This window comes from Taudactylus pleione, unplaced genomic scaffold (assembly GCF_031769625.1).
Source record: "Taudactylus pleione unplaced genomic scaffold, aTauple2 ptg000113l, whole genome shotgun sequence".
Lineage (NCBI taxonomy): Eukaryota > Metazoa > Chordata > Amphibia > Anura > Myobatrachidae > Taudactylus > Taudactylus pleione.
The window spans coordinates 913,739-934,378 of record NW_028284515.1 but is presented as its reverse complement, the minus strand read 5'-3'; the positions used below and the strand labels follow the sequence as shown (position 1 = coordinate 934,378).

The window sequence follows — 20,640 nt, the reverse complement described above, 5'->3', positions numbered from 1 at the left end:
TAAGGGGGGTTTGCTTCAACACCTACGAGGTGTTAATGTCTCTTCCTGCATGCATTAACTTAAATATAGTACCTTTAGTTCTCGTTGGAGAGCGGCGTCCCGTCTCTCTTGGAGTTGTAGGTGCACTTCTTCGTCCTGGTGCTGGGGACCTTTGGGATGATCGGGTTTCTATGGCTCAAATGGCTGTCTTCTCCTACCATGGGACACCTCCTCCAGTGTGCCTTTTTCTGGTTTTCCGTGGAGTGTCCGTCTGGGCAGGTGCCTGGCTCTGGAGGTTGTAGCTCCCTTTGACCCGTTTGTTGGGTCCGCTGCAAGTCTCCTTCCTCCGGCCTGAGCGCTGCTGCCACCCGTCCTCCTTCTGTTTACTTCCGGGTCAGGTGAATGCGGCTGCAGGGAGGTCGTGTTCACGTGACCGCGGCTGCTCGCTATCCGTGCCTGTTATGCTGGGTGTAATTGTTGGGGGTTAGGGGTGTGGACGTTGTGTTCCAATGCGTTTTGGCTGTTCAGCCTTCCTCTGGGGAAGATAATGTTTTGTTATATTTTAGCTGCCAGACACCCAAAGTCTCTGATTTCTAAAGATCTGAAGACGTACAATAACAAAATTATGTCTGGGAGGATTCAGCTAAAAATAAGAATGTAACCAGTCATTGGGGCTGGTTCTGAGTTGGGTGTAAAGCAAAAAACTTTGTGTATGGAACAAACCATGTTACAACGCTATGGGGGCAAATAGTTTCATATTGTTTTGCATGCGGGGTAAATACTGGCTGCTTTTGCATGTAGCCCACAAATGCTGGCCAGCTTTATTTTTACAGTTAAAGTTAGATTTCAGTTTGGACACACCCCTCCCAAAGGGGTCAATCCTATACCACGAGATGTACTCACGGGTGCAAGTTATTGCGACAATGGCCACGCTTGACGGCAGCCTGGATTTGGCAAAAAGTGCTCGCAGCCCCAAAGGGCTCAGAGCAAAAATAAGTGAATTCGGGCTCAGAGCGGGGTGTGAAGGTTGCGAAGTGCCGGTCTGTTGCTGGCGTTTTAACGCCGTTGCAGAGACAAATCACATCCTTTACATGGAATAGGACTGACCCCTAAATACTGTATCTCTGCTCATCTTGCACCTGCAGTGCAGCATGGTTTTAGCAAAATGCACAGTTACTTGCTCTTTTTTTGATTTGCTCCCAACTCAGAATCAGCCCCACTGTGAAGTTATCTTACACATTTGTATAGCTGAGACTTAAAGACTTGCCATTGCATGTTCTATACGACAGTATCCATCCTTAAGCAATTCACTAGGACCCATGGCCTGATTCAGGGGCAATCGCTAATGCATGCGTGGCTGCCATTTCTTACAGATATGCAAATGCTAGTTTCAGCCTACCCCTTATCTAATTGTGAGCTCCTGAGATTGCAAGCCCTGAGACGCCCACTTTCAATCTCTGGACATTGGAAATCCACCATTGTAGTCAAACACTACACCATTGGCGCGTCATTGCAATCACCATCAACACTTCCGACTGGTGCAGTGTCTCCTTCTGAACTTTCTCTAATCATGGCCCCTGCAGATGCGGCTCTGCATCTGAGTCCACAGCAGCTGTCACTGACACACCCGCGACTCCCATAACATTTCCTTTTTTTGCGTTCACTTCAGGCCACCTCCCAGGAATGCCCATGGCTGTCCTCTACCAGCTCTATTACAAGCTACTCCATATGCAACAGCAATCTCTGCATACTCCCAGTGGTACACATGCGCTGTAGGGGTTTGTCTGACTTTTCGCGCATGCGCAGTAGCAAAAAATAGTTCAACTGCGCAAACATCTACACTGCATCTATCTCTGATACGTACCACAAACACAAATTAGACTTAATACTGAAAAAAAACAATTGGACCCACATTGCTTCTTTATTTACAAAATGCACTTATTGTCCACAGACACTAGGTCTGATTCAGCAAGGAATGCAGTTCCAAAGACGCACGCAATCGGTCGATTATTGCATTCTACGCATGCGCGAACTAGCATTTACGATGGAAACTGCGTTTGCAGAGGCTACACAAACCCAGAGCAGAGATTGACAGGTAGTGCTGTTTGTGGGTAGTCGGGCGAACGCAGGCGTTCCAGTGTGTTTCAATGTCGTTACATGGGCGTGCATAAATTAGCCACTGCGATACCTGACGCCTCCTGAGGCCTCATAGCGTGTGCAGAAGTTAGCAATTCCTGAGTGAGGTCTGGGCTTCCTTAACTGTGTGTATGAGTCCAATGTTACCGATTGTTTCACTATGTTGCCCTAGAACACGGATGTAAGGGGAAGTGGGTGTCCTTATGTCGGGCTGCGTACGCAATGTGAATGCACACCGTTACATATCACTGCTGATATTAGCAATGCAGTTGCGTGCGTATAAGCAGAATAGCGATCCATGCTGAATCAGGCCCATTGTGTGGTGCTAAGAACTGCACGTAGCTATACGAGTTTAGGGAACAGCCTTCAAAATGTGTGTGGTGGAAAAGAGTGAAAAGTATCTTTAAAAACCCAACAAATGAGCGTTTTTGGAGCACTCCTTCATTCATGTAAACTTTTCCATTTTTCCTAAATTACCTGGTGTCGCAAAAGAGTACGTGTGCTGCAAATTTGTGCTCTTGCACTTCAGAAATGAGTCTTATTATCCTCTGCCAAGCTGTGGAATGTAAACAGATCTGTTCTGCGAATACACAAAATCATCAACATCCTTAAGAATTAATTTTAATAGGTCTGTAATGTACACATCAGAATCTCATTTACACACAGAGCTGCCAGGATATGAGTAACCCATTTACTGCAATACAGTCACAGAAAAGATGAACTGCTAGTTGTCACATATAATCCAAACTTGATGGCCTTGAGAAAAACAGTCCAAAAACTGCACACGCTCCACATGGAGAGCGAAAGCTTACAGTGAATATAAAGAGAAAAATATATATTATATATAGACTTTGCAGAATAGTCATTGAGATGAATGTGATGAAGCTTGCTGGGGACCGGATGTGGTCTGCCTCTGCAAAAGCCAATGATACGCTAACAACGTAGACGTGCATCACCATGCTGACCAATAGGAACTTATTCTATATTATTTTTGCAAATTTATTACACATAACTATTGTTTGACATGAATATCAGCAGAGTTATAGTAAACAGAAATTAATGTTTTTATTCTTATACTATACAGTAGAACCACACTGGAAAAGCTCCAGAAATCACAATGTGTACGTCTAGTTTCTTATCTTTGGAAACACCATTGTAATGTATAATCCAAAATGGTGCACATCACCCTTGCTTTATTACCCACTCCCCGATTCACGCTTAAAGTCTGGGACATATGCACACCTAAATTTGACTTTTCTACACTATTTCCCCCCATTACACCTTTATGGGACAACCTCCGATTCCTTCCAGAATGTACATTCTGCACGGTGGTCCACTGCAGACATTAACAGCATTACACGCCTGTCGGACAGATCTCTCCTGGCCCCACTCATCACTGTTCGAAAAAACATCCCTTTGTTGCACCTAGGACTATTTGTATGTTAGGTGCACCCTCCGCCCCCTTATAGACATGGGCTGCTCTGGGATTTGGACTATGGACCACCTCCTGATGAGGTTCCCTGACAGGAGGTTAGGGAAAGAGTATCCCTCTCCTCAATCTCCATGCCAAGAAAACGGCTTACAAAATGTATTATCGCTGGTGTTACACTCTAGATAGACTGAACAAAATGTTTCCCTCAGTGGACCCAACCTGCTGGAAGAGGTGCAGCCTTAGAGGAACTTTGGTGGACCTGTCCCCAGATATCCCTAATTTGCAACAAAATTCACAGGCTCCTTGACTCTAGGATGGAAGATTCAGTTTTTGAGAAACCATGTATTTTTGTCTTTTCTTATCCTCCCCAAGAGCTATCGAGACATTTAACAAAATGAGTGTCCTGGTTTCTAGCTGCAGCCAAATCTATGATTGCTTTCTAATGGAAGCAAACAGAGCACCCCCCTCCCCACCCACACCCCCTTCGGCTGTCAAGTACTGCATCTGGCATGTAGCTTGCATGCAGGACCTCTTTCACCTGATATGGTTGCTCCAAACCACCCTACCACTACGACCTTTTTATCTCCACACACTCAGGCCTTAACCCCCTCTTACCTTAGCCACTTCTTTAGGCTTATTTTGAAGGAACTGCCTCTAACTCATCTAATACTATGTAACTTTATGGCCTGAGCCCATTCTGTGACCTCTCCCATCTTCCTCATCTCCTTCTCCCCTCTCCACAGAACCTTATTTACATAATGTTACAATTAGGGATGAGCTATGTTAAATGTTCTTCCTCTTCTTTCACTAAAAACTTGGACCCTGTCATACCTTGTGTTTATTACTTGTGTCCTTTCAAAATAAAAGTTTAAAATGTTTTACAACTTGGTGAGGTCACAAAAGGGTTCAGAGGAGGAAACTGCCAGTTCCTTGTTAGGGGCGTACACTAATGTATTTTTAAGGAATGTATGCTTGCTTAAGAATGTGCAGGTATTCACTGTGTTTGATTTGTTATCCTGTAAAGTAAGATCTTCACAAAAATAGAAACCTTTAAATAAGGTAAAGAGCAAAAAATATATATGGAAGGCAGTTATTGAGCTGAATAACATACATGACATAACTGGAGTGATTATACATAGCTAATAAAATCCATCACGATCATGCAAATTAGGGATAGACATCGGAAGCTGATGGTTAACAACCATCAATGTTCCTGACTTGATGGAAAATGTTTCTCTATTTTAATGCCGGGTTTGCGATGGCTGCCAACCATTGTACACCTCCTTCCTATAGTGTGTATCTCCAGTGCAGTTGCAGACACCCGGAGGCGGTGTCCTCAGCACAGCATTGTTTGTTCATTCTGACTTTTATACCTCATATCAGGTTTCTGTACTAAATAGATGGCATACCTGACATTCATTTCTGCTTTGCTAAAAAGATATTGAGGGAGTTAGGGTAAATCAAACTCATTTTACAAAGAATGCAGAGGCATGCTAACCATTAGCCCAATCTCAGTTCCCTACGCTAGCCCTGCTGCCCAATCGCTATCTCAGCTCTTCTTCCTCTGACTGAAGGTAGCTAGCCTTGATGTCCAAGTGCCGCTCTGCCATCCTATTGACAAGTTGCCATCCCCCTAACCTACATAGACATAGACTTGATTAGCGCTATTCCTGCCTTGGCTACTTATTGCGCATTTATAAAACTGTAGTAAAGTTGTCTAATAATCGGTGTAGTGTAATATGACCACACTTCTAAAATTGTGTTTGCCCTTTGTAATACTTGCAACTTATCTGAAATGGGTGTGGTATATTTTGATGACATTCATAATGTCGACATTGACCAGGTCAACATTCATCACATCAACACTGATGAAATGTCGACATGATTAGAATGTCAACAAAGTGTCCCTGGTGGTCTCTTGGTGACTTACTTGGTCCAGCGTTCAGCTGATAATGACTTCCGACAGATCCAGTGGCAGTGGTGAGTATGCCTAATCCCTAACCCTGGCCTCCGTGCCTAACCCTGACCTTCCCTCCTGTAGCCTAAACATAATCTCCCCTACCGCAGCCAAACCCTAACCCTCCGCTGCCAGTCCATGCAGATTGTCAAGATTTCACATGTCGACATTCTGCACATGCCGACATGATCAATGTCTACATTTTAACAATTTCCACAGCATCAACTGTGATGTCAAAATTATGAAAGTCAACATTGTAAATGTTTATGTGATGGATTGACATTAAAATTTGAAGGCAGTTATAACAAATGTAAAACTGAATAACAGCTACATTTTCAGGTCCATATTAATGGCCTGAATCAGAGTTGTACGCATACACAATGGTTTCGGTGGAAGCCCAGGTTAGTTGCTCAGACATCAGACAGGGAGAGAGGAGACTACTGCTACTCAGTGGCATCAGGTACTATTCCCAGCTGTGTGTGCTGGGGTGTGAAGGGTCCAGAGAGGCTGCTGTTGCTGAACAGCAGAGACCTCCTCTCTCTGTCCCTGCAAGTGTTACAGGGGGTGGGCAACCGCATTGTTCGGCTGCGCCCCTTGATCTGCCCCCTGGCTTAGGGGGTCAAACACGCAGTCACTTGCCAACGTGCAGCACAGTGAAGCCCATTGGACTTTAAAAACAAACTAAGTTGGGAGGGGGTGTTGCCACATCGCAGAGGTTTGGCCACGCCCCCTCCTTTACCCAAGCCAATCAGTGCTCTTGACGGACCGGAACAGGATCTGTACTGCGCATGTGCAGAACTCCTACAATCTGGTTTGCAGTGCCCAGATGCCGCAGCCTGCCATTTGGGGGGCGGTGTCAGGAAGCATCCCAGAAAACAGGTGTGTCTGCCCCATTTTCTGGGCATGCAGAAGCCAGTGGCTGCATCCTTGTACGCAGCTTCACTAGCTTCAGCCGACCATCTGAAGGTTACTCAGATGGCCGATGGTCACGCAGTGATCCTATGCTCCATTTTCAGATGCAGCTACAGATTACAAGCTGGCAGGAGGCGTCTATTTACACAAGATGGCTCCCTGCAGCATTAGCATATTTCAGCACAGTAGCTGCTTCCACTCAGCTACTGTGCTACTGAGCCCGTCTCTGAATTAGGCCCTAAGAGTGCAAATATCATTAGTCAATACCAGGCGCATGAGGTTTTCAAAGACAGAAATGTAACATATATAAAATGGGATGTAGTTAATATGCCAGTGGATGGGATGCCAGCTGCCGATATACCACCGCCGGACTCCCGCCGCCTGGAAAAATACAGACGTCGCTATACCGAAGGGGATCAGGATACTGGCGTCGGAATTCCAACTGCCGGGATCCCAAACGAAGAATCAGGATAATTATCAGCATTAGCCAGCCGTTGGGGGGGGGGGGTTGGTTTAGGGACCCCCGGGGAGAAATTAGGAATTAGGGTTAGGCTGTGGGGAGGGGGGGTTAGGGTTAGGCACCACCGGGGGGAGGTTAGGGTTAGGCACCCCCCCAGGAGGGTTAGGTTAAGGGTGCAAGAAGGGGAGGTTAGGCACCACCGAGGGAAGGTAAGGATTAGGCACCCCCCAGGGAGGTTAGGGTTAGGAACCACTAAGGGAGGGTTAGAGTTGGGGGTTGGGAGAGGAGGAATAGGGTACTTAACTGCTCCTGTTGCGATGTTCACTCATTGGGATTCCGCCATTGGGACTTAAACCGGTGGCTATTCAGCCGCTGGTATTTCATACTCATTCCATATAAAATACATACCTCAAGAATCTCTGGTCAGCTGTCCTACAGAACTGTGGGTACACCATGTATGCCCCATACTTTGTGACACTCCCTGTAGTGCTGTTAAATAACAACTTTTTATTTTGTCATAATATTGCTATCAAGTGCACTTTGAATGCTTTTCGTCCAATCTCTTACCATCATCTCTGTATAGACATTCAGTACTGCAATGTGTCCAAACTGCTGATTTATTTGCCATAAATATCGGTTTTGTTTTTTTAATAATTAAGAGCACATTTTGTGGATGTAACGTTTTCTTACTGTGAATATTCCTTTTCAGAATTTGTTTTATATAGCAGGTACTGTATCTGGTATTTAATGTGTTTACCAACAAATCCCTGACACAGTAGCTTCTGCACTATGTGTGCCTTCCTCACTCCTACATTAAAAGTTTGTGAAAATTTTAATGAATATTTCACTCTAGATTACTAGATGCATAAAATAACTGTTATGGATTTTGTTTTATCACTGTGTCATGGGCTGAAAGCTGCTGTATAAAAGGGGAATCTCTCACCCAGCATAAAAACTGTAGATTGATAAGAGATATATAAAAGGAGCTAGTGATTTTGTACCAAAAAGAGGATGGATAATGTAATATACTATCACAGTACAGCAGTTCATATGCAGCTGCACGGGATGGGTTGGGTAAGGGATGCCGGCGGCCAGAATTGACAGCGGCATCCTAACAGTCAGAATCCCGACCCCATTAGATAAGTGCCCTAACCCTCCCCTAACCCACCTAACCCACCTTTCCCACAGCCTAACCCTAACCCTCTCACTACGTATCTTCACCCTAACCCTCCCCCCCCGCAGCCTAACCCTCCCCCAGCGCTTAACCCTAAACCTAACCCTCCCCCTGACCCTAATACTTGCCATCAGGATGCTGGCGGTAAAAGTTTCTGGAGCCCTTCCCTGGCGTACAGCAGTGCGTCTGCATGTGTAAAGACTAAGACGCCCACTTTGATCATCTCTAGACGCTGAAATACCGATTGGTGCATCCTTAGACGCTAGTGCAGGATCTCCGTCAGGGTATGGCCTCCAATGGACGTGATTAAGCATCTGAGTTCACGCCCAAGACACTTCTATAAAGTGATACATCTCCGTGCCTCTGAATAGCCATCTCCCACTTACCGTCCAGAAACACCCAATACCCTTCCAACACATTTCTGAGACCGTGCATCTAAATCACTACTGTGTGTCTGTGCGCACACACCGAGGGACGCATGCGCTGTGCAACTTTAACGACTTGCATGCATGTGCAGTGCAAAAACTAAGAGGGCCCTGCTCGCAAGCTTACAATCTATAATGCCCTTTTGATAATGAAAATGTCCTTTAAAATATGCCCATAAAGATGCATCTCCTGTATAAGCCCTTTTGTTTAACTGTATTATGTTATTGTAATTTACCATAAGATTTTCTAAATGATTACTGTACATTTTTTGAAATGTGGGATTTAATTGACTTATTCCTTTTAGTAATCAGTAGTAAAAGAGCCGGATTAATGGAGGGTGCAGCGGCAGTCGTCCCAGGGCCCCCGCACGTGAAGGGCCGACACCCCACCCATCAGGTTAAAGTGGGCCGGAGGAGACGGAACCAGTTCCGCCTCCTCCGGCAACCTAACCCCGGCGCCGCAGGGAGCCCGCTGAGATTGTAACCTGCGGGCGCCCGTCTCCCTCCCCACAGCGGTAGCCGGAGCCGGAGACTGAAGCTCACTCATGAGCTCTGGCTTCCGGCTCACGCAGTGCACTATGGGAGAGACGTCATGACGTCTCTCCCATGGTGCAAAGAAGCAGCCGAGCGGTCTGGACATGGACACGAGCGGGGATGGGGCTTAAGGTAAGTATTAGCTTATTTTTGTGCAGGCAGCCTTTCTACTGGTGGGCATTACTACTGGGGGCATTACTCGGGGGGCACTGCTACAGAGGGAGCATTACTATTGGGGGCACAAATACAGGGGCATTAGTACTGGGGCATTTATATAGAGGGTACTACTACAGGGGCCAATACCACTGGGGGCATTACTACTGGGGGCACAACTACAGGGGTATGACTACTGGGGGCATTTATACAGGGGGCATTTACTACTAGGACATTACTATTGGGCACAAAGGGGACATGACTACTGGGGGCATTACTATTGGGGGCACAACTACAGGGGTATTACTACTGGGGGCATTTACTGTATACAGGGGGCATTACTATTAGGGACACTACCAGAGGGAGCATTACTACTGGGGGCAGTACTACAGGGGGCATGACTACTGGGGGCACTACTAATGGGAGTATTGCATAGAGGGCACTGCATAAGGGGCACCACTCTTGGGGGCACTACTACTATGTGCACTGCATAAAGGGAACCACTACTGTGGGCTCTGCATATGGGGCACTACCACTGTGGGCACTAATACTACTGGGGGCTCTGCATTAGGGGTGAGCGGGTTCGGATTTCTGAAATCCGAACCCCCCCGATCCGAGTCAGGCTCGACTTTTCCCGCCTGACTCGGATCTGAAATCGAGGCACAACGTAATCATCCCGCCTTCCGGGTCTCGCGGGTTTTGGATCCTATATAAGGTACCCGCGTCGGCACCATTTTCTCACTCGGCTGTGGACAGTGAAGAGGGAGGGTGGGAGTTAGGGCTGGCTGGGCTGTGTAGTGTAGTGCAGTGCAGTGTAGTGTTGTGCTGTGCTGCGCTGTGCTGCTGTTGTCCATAGGGGCTGTGTCCACTCCTCCAAAGTCCATAGGGGCTGGCTGGACTGTGTTGTGCAGTCAGTTGTCCATAGGGGCTGTGTCCACTCCAAAGTCCTGTGCAGTGTCCCAGTCCTAAAGGGGTGCTGCAGTGTTGTCCAGGGGGTGCTCTGTCCATCAGGGGTGCTCCCCCCAAGTGCAAAAAAATATATATTTTTTCTGTGTTTGTGAATTGTGTGCACTGTGGCTGCACGTGCATCAACAAAGGAGCAGCGCCAAGCGTGCGCCTGTGTCCCATAAGTAAAAGGCCGGCTGGTTTGTCCGATAAAGGGTGCTGTAACCCCCAAAGGGCACTCCAAACAAAATAAAAAAATATATTTTTTTGTGTTTGTGAATTGTGTGCGCAGTAGCCGCACGTGCATCAACAAAGTAGTGCCAAGCGTGCGCCTGTGTCCCATAAATAAAGGGCCGGCTGGATTGACCGCTAAAGGGTGCTGTAACCCCCAAAGGGCACTCCAAACAAAATACATTTTTTTTTTCTGTGTTTGTGAATTGTGTGCACTGTGGCAGCACGTGCATCAACAAAGGAGCAGCGCCAAGCGTGCGCCTGTGTCCCATAAGTAAAAGGCCAGCTGGCTTGTCCATTAAAAGGTGCTGTAACCCCCAAAGGGCACTCCAAACAAAATAAAAAAATATTTTCTGTGTTTGTGAATTGTGTGGGCTGTAGCTGCACGTGCATTAACAAAGGAGCAGCGCCAAGCGTGCGCTTGTGTCCCATAAGTAAAGGGCCGGCTGGCTCATTTCTTAAAGGGTGGTGTAACCCACAAAGTGCACTAGTCTCCAACAAAAATAAAAAATTATTTTCTGTGTTTGTGTGCGCCTTAGCTGCACGTATATATCAATATAACATAAATGGAGGACCAAACTTTCTCCGATAAAAATAAAATAGGGAAAGATCAAGAACCACTTCCACCTAGTGCTGAAGCTGCTGCCACTAGTCATGACATAGACGATAACATGCCATCAACGTCGTCTGCCAAGGCCGATGCCCAATGTCATAGTAGAGGGCACATACAATCCCAAATGACAAAGTTCAGGAAAATGACCTTGAAAAAAACATTTAAATCATCTGAAGAAAAACGTAAACTTGCTAATATGCCATTTACGACACGGAGTGGCAAGGAATGGCTAAGGTCTTTCCCTATGTTCATGACTAGTGGTTCAGCTTCACATGACGATGGAAGCCCTCCTCCCACTAAAAAAATCAAACGAGTTAAGCTGGAAAAAGCACAGCGAAGAACTGTGCGTTCTAAGAAGATATCACAAATCCCCAAGGAGAGTCCAAGTGTGGTGGTGGTTGCGATGCCTGACCTTCCCAGCACTGGACGGGAAGAGGTGGCTCTTTCCACCATTTGCATGCCCCCTGCAAGTGCTGAATGGAGCACCCACAGTCCACTTGCTGATATGCAAATTGAAGATGTCACTGTTGAAGTACAACAGGATGAGGATACTGGTGTAGCTGGCGCTGAGGAGGAAGTTGGCGAGGAGGATTCTGATGGTGATGTGGTTTGTTTAAATCAGGCTCCGGGGGAGACAGTTGTTGTCCGTGGGATGAAAAAGCCCATCACGGTCAAGCCTGGGCAGAAGACCAAACATTCCACCTCTTTGGTCTGGCAATATTTCTATCCAAATCCGGACAACAACTGTCTTGCCATATGTACCATATGTAAAGGTGAAATAAGTAGGGGTAGGGACGTTAACCACCTAGGAACATCCTCCCTATTACGGCACCTGCAGCGCGTTCATAAAAAGTTACTGTTAAGTTCAGAAACTTTGGCTAAGACCGTAAGCAGTCCAGGGACACCTAAATCCCGTTGTCCTGTTGTAGCCAAGCGCCTGCAAACCACACCGTCAATTTCCTCCTTAGTCAGGATCGGAAGTAGTCCTGCAGGCCATGTCACTGGCATGACTGACTCTCCTATCCGGAATTCCTCCGGAGGTTCCTGCATTGCTTTGCCTCCTGCTGCCGCTGCTGCTGTTGCTGCTGCTGGGAGTCATTCATCATCCCAGAGAGGAAGTAGGAACACCACTACTTTTACTAAACAATTGACCCTCCAACAGTCCTTAGCGAGGAGGATGAAGTACGACAGCAGTCATCCTGAAGCAAAACGTATAACTGAGGCCTTGACTGCTATGTTGGTGTTAGACGTGCGTCCAGTATCCGCCATTAGTGCAGTGGGATTTAGACAATTGATGGAGGTAGTGTGTCCCCGGTTCCAAATCCTGTCTAGATTCCACTTCACTAGGCAGGCGATACCGAGACTGTACAGAAATGTCAGAAAAAGTGTCCTCAGTGTCCTGAAAAATGCCGTTGTACCCAATGTCAACTTAACCATGGACAAGTGGAACAGGGCAGACTAAGGACTATATGACTGTGACAGCCCACTGGGTAGATGTATCACCTTACGCAGCAACAGCAGCAGCGTCACCAGTAGCAGCATCTCAGAAACGCCAGCTCGTTCCAAGGCAGGCTACGCTGTGTATCACCGGTTTCAGTAAGAGGCACACCGCTGACAACCTCTTAGAGAAACTGAGGGAAATCATCGCCCAGTGGCTTACCCCACTTAGACTCTCCTGGGGATTTGTGATATCTGACAACGCCACCAATATTGTGCGGGCATTACATCTGGGCAAATTCCAGCACATCCCATGTTTTGCTCACACAATAAACTTGGTGGTGCAGAATTTTCTGAAAAGCGTCAGGGGCGTGCAGGAGACGCTTTGGATGGCCCGAAAAATTTCTGCCCACTTTCGCCATTCAGCGACTGCGTGCCGAAGACTGGAGCGCCAGCAAACACTCTTGAACCTGCCCCGCCATCACCTGAAGCAAGAGTTTGTGATGCGGTGGAACTCAACCCTCTATATGCTTCAGAGGATGGAGGAGCAGCAAAAGGCCATTCAAGCCTATACATCCACCTCTGACATAGGCAAAGGAGGGGATATGCACCTGACTCAAGCGCAGTGGAGAATGATTTCCGTGTTGTGCAAGGTTCTCCAGCCCTTCGAACTTGCCACACGTAAAGTCAGTTCAGACACTGCCAGCTTGAGTCAGGTCATTCCCCTCATCAGGCTTTTGCAGAAGCAGCTGGAGAAAGTGAAGGAGGAGCTAAGACGGAGCGATTCCGTTCGGCATGTGGGACTTGTGGAAGCCCTTCATTCGCTTTGCCAGGATTCCAGGGTGGTCAATCTGTTGAAATCAGACCACTACATTTTGGCCACCGTGCTCGATCCTAGGTTTAAAGCCTATCTGGTGTCTCTCTCTTTCCAGCCAACACAAGCCTGCAGAGGTGCAAAGACCTGCTGGTGAAAACACTGTCCGCTGAAGCGGAACGTGACACGTCAACAGCTCCTTCATTTTCTCCCACAACTGGGGCTGCCAGGAAAAAACTTAGGTATCCTAAGAAACCCGCTGGCGGTGATGCAGGGCAGGCAGGACCAAGTTTGGACATCTGGTCTGGACTGAAGGACCTGGCAACAATTTCTGACATGTCTACTGTCACTGCATATGATACTGTCACCATTGACAGAATGGTGGAGGATTACATCGATGACAGCATCCAAGTAGGCATGTCAGGCAAGTCCGTACCTGTACTGGCAGGAAAAAGTTTCAATTTGGAGGCCCCTGTACAAACTGGCTCTATTTTACCTGAGTTGCCCCCCCTCCAGTGTGTACTCCGAAAGAGTGTTTAGTGCAGCCGGGAACCTTGTCAGCGAAAGGCGTAGGAGGTTGCTTCCACAAAATGTGGAGAAGATGATGTTCATAAAAATGAATTATCAACTCTTCCAGGGAGACCAGCCTCCAGAACGTACAGAGAGACCTGTGGTGGTGGATTCCAGCGGGGACGAGTTAATACTCTGTGAGGATGAGGATGTACACAACACTGAAGAGGGTGAGGAATTGGTGGATGAGGAGGATGAGGACGACATCTTGCCTCCGTAGAGCCAGTTTGTGCAGGGACAGATTAATTGCCAGCTTGTTTTGTGGGGGCCCAAACGAACCAATCATTTCAGCCACAGTCGTGTGGCAGACCCTGGCGCTGAAATGATTGGTTTGTTAAAGTGTGCATGTCCTGTTTATACAACATAAGGATGGGTGGGAGGGCCCAAGGACAATTCCATCTTGCCCCTTTTTTTTTTCTTTGCATTATGTACAGTTTGGGGCCTAGTTTTTCAAACTGCCATCCTGTCTGCCACTGCAGTGCCACTCCTAGATGGGCCACTTGTTTGTGCCGCCCACTCTTATCGCTTAGCATAGTCATCCAGCTACCTCGATGCAACCTTTTGGACATAAAAACACTATTGTGAGGTGTGAGGTGTTCAGAATAGACTGGAAATGAGTGGAAATTAAGGTTATTGAGGTTAATAATAGCATAGGAGCAGAAAAACCCACAAATTCTGTGATTTTAGCTATTTTTATGCTTTTTTAAAAAAAAAATACAGATCCAAAACACGGAAGGGTGGTTTTGGCAAAACCAATCCAGATCCAAAACACCAAGAAAGATCCAGATCCAAAACCAAAACACAAAACACGAAAAGTGGCAGGTCCACACCCCTACTCATAAGGTCCCCATTGCGCATACCCCCAGTTCGTCACATTTAATAGGGGCCCCCACATGTTTGTTGCCCAGGGACCCGTACAGACCTTAATCCAGCCCTGAGTAGTAAGTATTCTCTGTTTCCAATAAAATATAGGCCAGCGCTTGTCCTATGTAACCAATTTATGTCCTACAGTGTCTCTGTAACGGTGATCTCATCCTTAGAATTAGGTGGTTACTGATCCCAGATCTGCATTCCTCCCAACATTGGTAAATCAGACAGTTGGGGCATATGGTGTAGAGCAGGCCACTACTGTGGCTTCTCTACTGCTCTCATGCAAAATGTAACATGGAAGTGACCACACTTATGACACAAAAAGGAAGCTGCCATTAGCCTTCTTACATTGAATATTGTGTTTATTAGCATGGGTCGCAAAATAAGTATTGTCAGTTCAAGCTAAACTACATTTGTACCTGCATTTGTAATGACATTTAGAAGGTTTATGCCCTTGAGCGTACCACCCAACCATCCCGATATTGGCTGGAGAGTCCTTCTTTTAGAGCTCTTTTCCACTGTCATGATTGGAACTGAATTGTCCCGGTCACCAGGCAGATGGGAGGCCTTTACACTCACTCTCTCTGGATGGGTCAGAGAGATGGTCCGTCTTAACTTGCTTGCACATGTATAGTAGACAGACTAAACAATCACATATGTTTCAACCCTTTTGAAAATGACTGAAAAGATTAATTTCTTCATGGTGCCCCAGGTGGAAAATTATCTAGGGCCTGTTGTGAGACTCAAAGAAGGTGTGGTCAGTGCCATGTGGGCATGTGTATATCCCCTAAGCTATCAACCCCAATGTCAGCCTAAACAAGTAATCATAGAAAACTTGCATAGTTTTGTGAGTAAAATTGAAATAAATATTTAGGGGCCTATTCATAAGATGATAAATGGGGCGGTAACCATGCGGAAACGCTAGTTTCTGCATATTTAAGTTACCGGGCCATTCACCATCAGGGGTCCGAATAGGACCACCTGATATTCAGCAAACTGTGAAAACTGAAAGTTTTCGGAGTTTGCCTGCGAGAACAAACGCCATCTTCAGATGACACTTGTTCTCACAGCCCCGCAGGGATGCGAAGAGGGATCCCTATGCCGCCTTCTCACTGACTCTCCGGCGGCTCAGGTCATGTATGCGAGGAAGCCAGCCGCAGGGACAGGTAAGTAACGCAGCTACTTACAGCCATACAGCCCCCGATGATGAATAGGCCCCTCAATACTAATGATTTATGGATGTCTGGATGTTAATATTACTGTCCTGTCAGTTGGAGACAGTTTATCGCATACTTACCAGCTTTTGAAGAGTCCTATCTGGGAGAGTCTCAGCGGGTATATCCATATCCATGCAGCCCTACCCCCCTAATAACACCCAAAATTCACATCATCATGTCATCTAACCCCCAGTATGCCCACGCAACTCAGGAAGTGGGCGGCGTGCGGGATACTGATCCACTCTCACAGGAGGCCATGAGAGTCCCTAAAAGTTAGGACACTCTAGAGATTGGTTTTGAGTGGGAAAAAACAGACCACACCGAAAAGCAACACATGCTGCCACTACACAGGTATTCCTTTCTAGATAGGACTCTCCATACACCTACTTAGATACATTTCAAATGCCTGTATAAAAGCTACAGGTGAATAGTAATTTACCGGTAATTAATAATTACCTATATAATGTGCATTTGAGTGGCATTTTGGGCATTATTTGAAACTTGTACCAGTTTTCTTCTCATAAATATGATAAGGTTTGTACAATATAGAGCCTGATTCAGAGATGCCACTGCGATGTGTAATAATACGCTAATGCCGCAAGCGTCTTGTGTAAATAGGCGCCTCCTGTCGGCTTATGTCATCCGCTGCTGCGTCCGAAGGGGCAATATTGGATCACTCTGCGTGACCATCGGCCACCTGATGCTCTATGACCCCGATAATCTAATGTGTGCTGTAAAACGGCATCTCAGAGTACAGCACGCATCAGGTGACCAGGGTCACAGAGATCAGATGACTGGATCACGGGGAGCCCCCTGTATCACCCGTGCAGGGGTAAGTGTAAGCTGAGGGGGAGGGAGGGGGTCTTCAGTATGAACACTAGCAGTGGCAAAACTGCTCAGCTCTAGCTGCCACTGGTGCGTGTGGCAGTGAAAGGATGGTAAGAGGGTCACTGGAGAGGAGAGGGCTTTTCAACTCTGGGTATGCCCCTCAGGGTGTGGCCACACCACTTGTGACATGGCCACGCGCCTCCGTGATGTTGCCAAGCACCCTGTCCCAAACCGCACAATGTTGGGAGATACCTTGAGAAAGTGCTGTTACGAGCACAAAACTAGTCAGGCCTTCAGCTGTTTTGCTGATCCACTTGTACGAATTGATATGTTTTCCTACAAACACTAATAAAGTCAGTATACTTTTGAATGCCCTGTTTTCAGATGCACCATGATTTTTAATGTGGCTCAGTTCACAAAAGACAAAGTAATTCTGTTTTACTGATATTGTTTTGTTGTAGAAAGATGTGTGGAAACCTTGTGTTAAATCACCTTTATTAATATATAAGACTGCTTGACGCACACCTTGTAATAATTATCTGATTCTTTAAAATATTAAGCTTTGGTACCATGGCTGAGTGCTTTCATGTTACCAGGAGTGTGACTGCCTCTTTAAACGATATCCTAATGCCTTCAGTAGGTAAAAGCTATTTAATTCAAGGGCACGGCCCCGCAGTGCATTACCACAGAGAGCTTGTTAGTTTAGTAGTGGGAGAACATTTCCTGCTGACAGATCAGCGACATCTGAGGAGAAAAGTGGAAAAAACCTGCAGGCCAGCCGCAGCCTTATGTGAGAGTGTGTGCGTGCTTTTTTTCGCCTTTATTTAATTTAACATTTGGAGGTCTTGCGGACACACTCATACACTTTAGTGAGCTTCCTGGTATAGGGTCTTGCTGTCATTTGTAAAATATTCTGGCCAATTAGCTAATAGAGTACTCAGGTTTCTTGTGTTTTGATACAGTAATACTAAGTACATTGTAAAGGCCAATTACACAAATCATCCCCATATGTCGAAGCCAGAGTCTCGTTATAGACTGTATTTATGAATCCTGTGTGAGGAAATGTGCCCACAGGCGATTTGGACCATGTGCGAAAACAGAGCCAATGGGATTGTCAGGGAAGAATTGTTGCAACCCACGGAAATCCTCCCGCGTCTCCCTGCATGGAGCCCATTGTGCTGGGTGCCAGGTTGCTGATTAAAGGCACATTACCCAGAATCCTCTTAAACCCACGTATCAAGCTCCAAGCAAATAATATCTCCCCCACTGACACATGCATTGGAAAACGCAGCATTAGCAGAACACCTAAACCAGACGAAAAAAAGCTTCTTAACCATATTGCTCCCAGTGGAAAGAGCTTTTTGGGGCAATGAGGAGATGTATTTTCTTTCTCAGTAAGAAGGTCAGGATTAATGTTAGGGCAAAGGCGTGCTAAGCTTTAAGCTGTTTTTCTTTTAGAAGGTGTACTTCATTGTATAGTACAGGTGCAGGCAAAAATACTATTCCCAGATGAAGACTGATTTTATCGTAGTTAAAGGTGTCACTCTTGCCTTTGGCAAAGTGTGGGTAAATCTTTTTTTTTTTATATCTCTTTCTAGTTTACCCACCTGTTAACATTATATTGCCAGTGTTTTTTGTTTCTTGTTGGAGGCTGCTATATAAATCAGACCACTACTTAAGTGTTGGCAGGACTCCGCCTAGCTGTGGTTGCACGGTTATCTTCCTGAGCTTTCAAAGCTCTCTGGTACTGTAATTAAAGGGATGAAGTGTCGGAAGAAGAGAATTTGTGCTAGAATTGGAATGCCGAATATAAATTTCTTCTTTTACCTTACACTCTCTCACAGGGTTTTATGTGTTTTTCTGCTTATCTAGGACGCAAGACTGGAGTTCTTAAGGAAGTTTACTATTGGTTTGGCCTCTGGGACGCTAGCATCCATCATTAATATTCCATTTGATGTGGCCAAGAGTCGGATTCAGGGGCCACAGCCAGTACCCGGAGTGATTAAGTATCGGAGTTGTTGGAAGACAATAGTCACGGTTTACCAGGAAGAAGGGTATAAGGATCACTTCTCTAATTACCTCTGTTTCAGCTTTTTGCCTCTATCCCTAAGAATACAGTTTTCCATGTTACTTATTTTTTTCAGTAGGTCTTCTTTTATAGAGTTTGTATTGTTGCACAGCTTTTCTAAGACACAGGGCCTGATTGAGATGTAATTTACGAAATGTGTATTTGGCTGCGCTATCGAATGTCATAAAATCATTTCTCAAAGCTCATGTTAAAAATATATGTAGTTTATTCTAAACATGTAAACAGACAGACATATACCAGAAATATCCTAAATCACAAATAAATAATAATAAAACGGCATATACATAAAAAACACACCTGATTAAGACTTGGACGCAATGTCGATTTTGGGCACAGTGGAGCGATTTTCTGCTACTTCGCTTGTGCAGCAATTGCTTTGTGACAGTGGTTGCAGAGAGGATTTATTCCAAAAGGTAAGTGATAGGCAGTCAGCATATGGAGGAGGTAACGGGGTGGCTGGAAACACACTGGCATGTCAGGACCGTTTTCTGGCCGTGCCCATGTCAGGCACTGCCCCTTAGGTTGAAATGCTCTTTCTAAGACAGCATGGGCTTACTCAGAGATTCGATGTACGACCAGTGTTTTTGCTTTTGTACGTAAGCCTATGTCAGACGCCGAACGCGAGCGTCTCTGTCCACAAGACATCAGCTAAGTCATTAGCATATTTTTGCATGTCCACTGCGTACAGAATTGCAGTCGCGAAGGTACTGTATATACATCCATCTCTGAATCACGCCCTCGGTTGTATTAGTATCAATATAAAAATGGACTTTCTCGGAAACCCATGACTAAGGCACTGTTAAGACCATTTTAGATGTATGAGTATGTCTACATATATCTATGTTTGTATATATACTGTAGTGTATTATATATGCTGTATATAATTTTTGTTTTTGGAATGGTGAGGTGGTGAAATAATTGGTTGCGTATTGCTATGCTATATGGAAGATATAGAGAATATTGTGATAAAATTTAAGTTTGTTTAAATTATGAGAACATATTTTCCCTAGAATTTGGTAGCTATTATTCTTATTATTATGGTCATTATTATTATTAATGATAAAAATTAAATAATTTATTGTTAGAATTCCATATTAGATTCTTCCAGAACTTTAGTTAGAAATAATTTTATTGACTAATTTCATTATTCAAATAAATTCCAGTGGCCTAACCTATTTTATGTGCCAAAGCATCCCAGGGGTATTTCAACATTTCTCTGGTCACATGTGTTTCTGTTAAATATATATTTATATACAAATACAGGTTATATGTTTTATTACCGTTTATTATCTTTTGTTAGCTTGTCTTTATTGATTTGCAGTAATATTTACATTTCTAATGAATAACACCTGTCTGACTTTCCACCTCTTTCAGGTTCCTGGCTCTCTACAAAGGTCTTCTTCCTAAGATCATGCGGCTTGGACCTGGTAATTCCTGTCCTAATTATTCTCATTAGCAATTGTATATGAAGTAATTCTAGAGTCGGTAATCAGAACTTTATTAGGTGTTATCATTATTCACAGTACTATAGTTACAATTTTGTACAAAAAGCTGCAGGACATTATTCTCAATTAGCCACTGGTTTATGTATCAAGCTGATTAATAGCTTCATTTAGCATTAGTAATTTACTGTTCCATCTGTTCCTGTCGGAGCCCAGTGCTAAGAACATATTTAATGAAGGTTAAAAATTGCATACACACACACAAAACATAACGAAATTGACAGAATCTTCATTCAGATCACTAAACTGAAAGGAACCTACAAGAAGAGATTCTTAACACTATGCTTTAGTTTGAGAACCTGAAGTGTTTCCTGCACCTGTGTACACCTACGTTTTAACCTTGTGATTTCCTCATTGAGCCC

The 20,640-nt window shown here is 45.3% G+C and overlaps 1 protein-coding gene across 2 annotated transcripts in view; it reads left to right on the top strand.

Moving 5' to 3' along the window:
- Positions 1 to 20,640, top strand: part of SLC25A21 (solute carrier family 25 member 21) — a 536,964-nt gene that overhangs the window by 509,586 nt on the left and 6,738 nt on the right. For both annotated transcript variants that reach the window (XM_088471286.1, XM_088471285.1), the window contains 2 exons: positions 18,560 to 18,741; positions 20,151 to 20,203. In XM_088471286.1, the coding sequence (XP_088327412.1) occupies positions 18,560 to 18,741; positions 20,151 to 20,203 (235 nt within the window). The remainder of the gene's footprint in view (positions 1 to 18,559; positions 18,742 to 20,150; positions 20,204 to 20,640) is intronic.